Source organism: Phaethon aethereus (assembly GCF_964289735.1).
Source record: "Phaethon aethereus genome assembly, chromosome: W".
Lineage (NCBI taxonomy): Eukaryota > Metazoa > Chordata > Aves > Phaethontiformes > Phaethontidae > Phaethon > Phaethon aethereus.
In genome coordinates, this window is record NC_138581.1 from 14,592,975 (window position 1) to 14,600,070 (window position 7,096).

The 7,096-nt window shown below is 38.9% G+C and overlaps 1 protein-coding gene across 1 annotated transcript in view; it reads left to right on the plus strand.

Annotated features, from left to right (window-relative positions):
• The window catches only part of LOC309415131 (fibroblast growth factor 10-like), a gene marked incomplete at both ends in the record, with an annotated part of 96,122 nt that extends 91,467 nt beyond the window's left edge, over positions 1-4,655 (plus strand). Inside the window, 3 exons of the mRNA XM_082012577.1 lie at positions 62-165; positions 4,134-4,316; positions 4,590-4,655. Coding sequence (XP_081868703.1) covers positions 62-165; positions 4,134-4,316; positions 4,590-4,655 — 353 coding nt within the window. The remainder of the gene's footprint in view (positions 1-61; positions 166-4,133; positions 4,317-4,589) is intronic.
• Positions 4,656-7,096: the final 2,441 nt, after the last annotated feature.

Genomic DNA, 7,096 nt, shown 5'->3' on the forward strand with positions numbered 1-7,096 from the left:
TTTTCTATAATGAGAAAATCCTCTAATGAAGTGATTAAATAGCTCAATTTCTATTTTTTAGGCATATTGGAGATAACATCTGTAGAAATCGGAGTTGTGGCAGTTAAGTCCATTAAGAGCAACTATTATTTAGCCATGAACAAGAAAGGAAAAGTCTACGGCTCTGTAAGTATTTTTTTATCTTCCAAATGGATTGCAATAGTCAGCACAGTTCCCTCTCTTACCTACTGGAAACCCCACTTGACTATGTATTACTACTAATTAGAGATTAAATGAGCTGTTCATCAAAATTTCATCCTGTGGTAAACCAGCAGCCCCCCTCTCCACAAGCTCCCTGGTGTTTGTTAGGCTCGTATCATACCAAAGCAGCTGCTGGGGGATTTATCATGTTTACTGCTTCAGTCAGGTTTCTTATTATATAGTGGCTGATGGAGAGGGTCCTACAAAATGTAATCTTCAAGGCTATTTTTCCCTTTTTTTTCTGCAGTACAGCCACATTTATTAGTAATTCCAGGGGTAAAGTGTACCTAAAATCTTGTAAACTTCAGCTGATGGAGGAGACACACCAAATTATCAAACTACGACTGCCAAGAAGAAGATTTCTAGAGTAGCCAGCTTTAAATTAACTGTATTAATTAATACACAAGATTATGGGCAGTACAGAGAGACAGAGACATATATCAGCAGACAGATAAACTTTGACCGAGCAGAATTTGGATATAATTTGAAAATTGTCCATATATACTCTATTTGTATTTGTGTAAGTTTGGGGTTACTGATACTTTCAGTAAACAAACACACCCCCAAAACAAAATAAAACAAACCCCAGTAATTATACAAATATTGTTCTGGTATTACATCTGGTTTGGTTTCTAATTTTGCAGCTTTTTACCAGTTCCAGTGAGTTTGAGCCCACATAAATGTAAACTCATTCAAGTCATCTGCAGAGGTTATGAGCCAGTCTTCAGATTGCTCAGTATTCAGAACATCCATAGGCTTTAAAGACAGCACTTCACAGATAGATACTGGGGCTGGGTTTATCCTTGGGCAATGTAGCTAAGCCTACCACTGCTGAAAATGATGAAGTAATGCCAGTCTGACACTACTACCAGAATCAACTGAGACTCGAGGGGGTTGAAGTCATTTCGCCCTTTGTTTTTAAGGAAGCATTTCTACGGTGTGGGTTTAGTTCATACAAACTATATAAACTGTCCTCCCTCATCTGCACTGTGGCTAGTCACTGCTGGTTCATAAGGTTATTTCTGACCTTCTAAACTCCTGGGCAGTGTCAAAGAATCACATTAAGGAAAGACCAGAACAGAGAAATGTTTCTTAAGCTCCTGCAAATGTGAATTTTAATTTCTAAAATTACACTGGTCAGAAATACAGGATGATCAGTGCTCAGAAGAATAAGAGTTAGAATCATAGAATAGTTTGGGTTGGAAGGGACCTTTAAAGGTCATCTAGTCCAACACTCCTCCAATGAGCAGGGACATCTTCAACTGAGCAATTGAGCAACTGAGCACCACGTAGCCACTCACTCACTCCCCCATGGTGGAATGGGGGAGAGCATCAGAAGAGTAAAAGTGAGAAAACTCGTGGGTCAAGATAGAGACAGTTTAATAAGTAAAGCAAAAGCTGCGCACGCAAGCAAAGCAAAACAAGGAATTCATTCACTACTTCCCATTGGGCAGGAAGGTGTTCATCCATCTCCAGGGAAGCAGGGCTCCATCATGCATAATGGTTACTTGGGAAGACAGACGCCATAACTCTGAATGTCCCCCCACCCCTTCCTTCTTCTTTGTCCCAGCTTTATATACTGAGCATGACGTCATATGGTATGGAATATCCCTCTGGCCAGCCTGGGTCAGGTGTCCTGGCTGTGCCCCCTCCCAGCTTCCTGTGCACTCACTGCCTGCTCGCTGGCAGGCTAGCATGAGAAGCTGGACAGTCCTTGACTGCTTAGCAACATCAGTACGCTGTCAACATTTATTCAACCCAAATCCAAAACACTAGCTTCTATGAAGAAAATTCTCTCTATCCCAGCTGAAACCAGGACACCAGGGGTTGCCCTGACCTAGGTGCAGGACCCTGCCCTTGGCCTTTTTGAATCTGATAAGGTTCACATGGGCCCACTTCTCAAGGTTGTCCAGGTCTCTCTGGGTGGCATCCCATCCCTCAGGTGTGCCAACAGCACCACTCAGATTGGTGTCATCTGCAAACTTGCTGAGGGTGCACTCAATCCCACTGTCTATGTCATTGATGAAGATATTAAACAGTACTGGTCCCAATATGGAGGGGACACCACTCATCACCAATCTCCATCTGGACATTGAGTCATTGACCACTATCCTCTGGATGCGACCATCCAACCAATTCCTCATCCACCCAACAGTCCACCCATCAAATCCATATCTCTCCCAGTTAGAGAGAAGGATGTTGTGGGGGACTGTGTCAAAGGCCTTACAGAAGTCCAGATAGACGACATCTGTAGCTCTTCCCTTGTCCAATGATGTGGTCACTCCATCATAGAAGGCCACTAGGTTGGTTAGGCAGGACTTGCCCTTGGTGAAGCCATGCTGGCTGTCTCGAATCACCTCCCTGCCCTCCATGTGCCTTAGCATAGCTTCTAGGAGGATCTGCTCCATGACCTTCCCAGGCACAGAGGTGAGGCTGACAGGTCGGTAGTTCCCAGGGTCCTCCTTGCTACCTTTTTTAAAAATGGGTGCAATGCTTCCCTTTTTCCAGTCTCCAGGGACTCCACCTGACTGCCTTGACTTTTCAGATATCATGGAAAGTGGCTTGACAACTATATCATCCAATTACCTCAGGACTCTGGGATGCATCTCGTCAGGTCCCATAGACTTGTGCATGTTCAGGTTCCTCAGGTGGTCTCGAACCTGATCTTCTCTGACAATGGGAGGGACTTTGCTCCTCCAGTCCTCCCCATCTTGCAGGCCATCCCCTCGAGAGGTGTGGGAAGAGAGATTGCCAGTGAGGACCGAGGCAAAGAAGTCGTTGAGTACCACAGCCTTCTCCTCATCCATTGTTACCAGTCTGCCAGTCTTGCTCATCAAGGGGGGTACGCTTTCTTTGACCTTCCCTTTCTGGCTGAGCTACCTGTAGAAACCCTTCTTATTATTCTTTGCATCCCTTGCCAAGTTCAGCTGCAGCCGTGCCCTGGCCCTTCTGACCTCATCTCTACGTAACCGGGCAGTGTCACTGTACTTTTCTCATGGAGTATATACTCTTTGGAGTATTTACTCTTCTAAATGGTTTTTTATATGTAGGAATTACTTGTTTGTCTTGGCTTCATTATAGAGAAGATCTGCATAAAAGTGCATTTAACATTATAGAAAAAAATAGTCTTCCTTTACATCCTTCGACATGCTTGTATTTTTTATGCTTTCTAACAAACTGACAACAGTTTCTCCTTTTAGAAAACCTTCATCCCTGGTATCCTACATGAAATTGCTTTCAAGTTTACTTAGTCAATAAGATATAGGCTCATATATGATTCTTTTTTAGGCTAAGCCCCTCTTCAGGTCAGCAAAGTAAACAGGCCTCACATCCATTGTAACAGCAGGATAACAGTGATTTGCACCCATCCAAAAAAGCCCTTTTTCGTGGCCAGTGTAGTGTAAAGGATCTTACTTTAAATAAGAAGTAGGCCTATGCCATGCATATTTGTTTAACACATAGTATCAGTAAACTGGTTCAAGATATTTAAGGGTTATATTTGTTAGAACTGAAATATAATGAATGATTCCAAGATTGCTACCTTATACTTTGAGTTTATGACTGAGAATTTGATTTAATATTGTTGCCATATTCCAACACAGGAAAGTTTCATTTTGGCTGTGAGTGAATTATATCATTTTACTGCTAGAATTATGCACTGAATAATTGATTATGTCTTTTGTTGGTTTCACTTTTTGCAGTCTAACTGATGTTGCTTTAAATGCCATGGACACAGTGAAACTTTTCTTTAAAATGCACTGTAGAATCCTAAAAGGGCATCACATAACACTCAAATCTTCGAAAACATTTTTAGAAATTATTTACCCTCAGTATGCTGCAACTCTGAAAGATTATGTTTATTCTGAATTTGTGCATTTACTTTCTTTTAACAGAAAGAGTTTAACAATGATTGCAAATTGAAGGAAAGAATAGAAGAAAATGGATATAACACATATGCATCCTTAAATTGGAAGCACAATGGAAGGCAAATGTTCGTGGCCCTGAATGGAAGGGGAGCCACAAAGAGAGGACAGAAAACAAGAAGGAAAAACACTTCAGCTCACTTTCTTCCAATGGTAGTAATGCCATAGATGAAGGATTGATATAGTTGACCAAAAGTCAAGAATATTTGGTAATCCTCTTGAGGAGTAAATGCAAGGAAATAGTATAGACATCTGCTTGTTTGTAAAGAGAGCAGGGGAAGCCTTTGAAGGTTTTGTACTCATTCCTGGCACATGAAATACTTTAGTTTAGTTTGGTATCATATCTTATAATCAAGATACAAGCTGGATCAAATGGGATGGAAGTCATTGCCAGTGTGAACAATTTTTTTTTAATCTCTGCAACAGAATTTAAGGGACATGAGACAATCTGTTGAATTATCTTCGTGGGGAAAGTTATTTATAGAATACTAACTCATATCAAAGACCTTAACTGCTCATTCAAGCTTAATGATCCAATGAACAGTTAGACACACTAGCATTTACTGGAAGCACTTGTATCACATGCACAAATAATGACATTTCTGGAAAAGCCTTGTGGAAGAAGGGATAAGATTAAGGTATATAAGTAAAGTAATCTAAAACTGTTCTAACAAAACAAATAGTATGGTTTGCTTGTATGTTCTAACTTCATTCTTTTTTATTTCTAAGTTATTTATTTAATAGGATGTTAATTATCTTGTTTTGAAATGTTTTCCTCATTTGCTGCTTTGGTTTTTTCCTCTTTTTCTCAGTACTTCATGCAGAGGTTGATAGGTTAAAATGTTAAAACCTCATAAGTACTCTGAGAATAGGTATTAGACAAGGCTTTAAAGGCAGAATTTAATGTGTATAATCCATTTTTTCCTAAACTGTCTTGCACTTAAGCAAAAAGACCAAACAAGCAGTGCTTGGATTTACGGTATTGGGTGTCTTTATGTTGGAAAGGTTATTTTGGTATCAGCACTCAAGAACAAACTTCATGAAATACTTTGTTCAAGGGGTTTTTCTGCTATTTTGAAATTGAGAGAAAGGGCCACATCTGTACTTGGGAGTCAATGCATCTATGTGTATATTCATCTGACTTTTTGATTTTACTTTGGAACTAAGATCTAATGCATTGCAATCGGTATATTCTGCAGCAAGCATTGGGCTGGAACCTAGATGTGGACAGCCACTGAGATTGCAAACATTAAAATTAAACAGTGTAATTCACAAGTGTAAAATTTGGTCTCTAAAAGGTAAGTAAGAAGGCAACACAGTTCTGCACTCCTTATTCAGTTAATACGCCCATTCAGCACATTTGCCCTTGTTACCAGCTTGTAGAATCAAGGGCATATAGTGGGAGCAATGCCTAAGTAAGGACTGAAGGATAGGAGATCCAAAATCATACTTGTGCATTTATCAGAGATTATTACTCACATGTATCATATATGAGAGCTAACCAAAAAGCTGTGCTGGTATCCAGCTTTAGTATGCCTTGCATATTCATCATAGTAACTGAAGGCTCAAAATAATAATATCCAACACATTTTTATGAAGTGTTACTAGTCCCATGGCTTAACTTGAGCAACTGCAGTATAACAAAGTTAGGCATAATATGAAGTCTGTTCAATTAAAGGTACATAAGGTTTGTTTTATGCTTTGCTTTACTCTAAAATTATAGAGCTCTGGATAGCTCACCAATGTAACCATACTGAAATTCATTTTGTTAGAGCAGATAAATAGAAAACAGTACATCAAACAATTTGTACCACTGTCTTCCCATTGTATTCAACTAAATAAATAAATAAGCCTTTGCAGTGTCTATAGTAAGAAACAAAAGTGGTATAATATTTTGATCTAAATACTTTAAGTATGAGATTATATTGATGCTGCAGTTTTGTCTTGAGTATTTCTTGTTGTGAAAAAGGTTTTATTTTTATTGTTTGGAAACTGTATTTTGGTACAAAGGAAAGCCTTGCTTAATGTGTCTTTTTGAGAATGTTTAACCTCTATAAAGGCAGGTGGCATTGGAATCTTCTATAACTTATTTAAGTCAATGTTTAACCAGCACTTCAATCTTAATCTGTTATTTAAATATGAGCCTTTTTTTTAAAAAATAGCACAAAAAATAATAGCTTTCCCATAAAATACAAAATGGTCACATTGTATTTCCTGTCCTTAAATAAAGTCAACTATTTTAAAAACAGGAAGTCATTTGAGAGACAACATTTTAGCTGATAGCTAACATTATATTTCACGGTACTTTATCTTCAGCTTGCTTTTTTACAAATGAGATTTTTCTAGAAAGGGAAATAAGAATTTCACATTTTAAATGTAATTGGAGGTCACAGCAAAACTTAACTACCATGATAAAAACAAGTTTCTGTTAAAATTTGTAATCAATAATTAAAACTGCCAAGACATAATGGACCACCCGCAGTGAACATTCAATGTGAGATTGGACAAATGCAGTATTGGATGACCACTTAAAGAACATTTAGGGTACCAATGAAGTTCTCTCTTGACAGAATTACCTAGATGAGTTGGTCAGGGGAAAAATCATGCATAAACATTATCATAGTACTCAAAACACCATGCTGCTCAGAGGCCAAAACCAGGAAATATCACTTTTCCAAAGCAAGTCAGAAGCCATTTGTGACATGAATGGCAGTGAAACAAGAAGTCCTTGAAGGAATCAATGATTCCTGCATGATTGGCATACTGTAATACCCACTGTGGTGGGAGCAAACTGCAGACACTCTATTTAGAGTATCACAGATCCTCAACCAGCTCTGTTTTCTGTCACCCTCAGCATAACAGACTCCTGAACAAAAGGAAAACAGGGGGAGGGATCTAAAAAAGAAAAGGGAAACAAAAATCACTGAAAACAA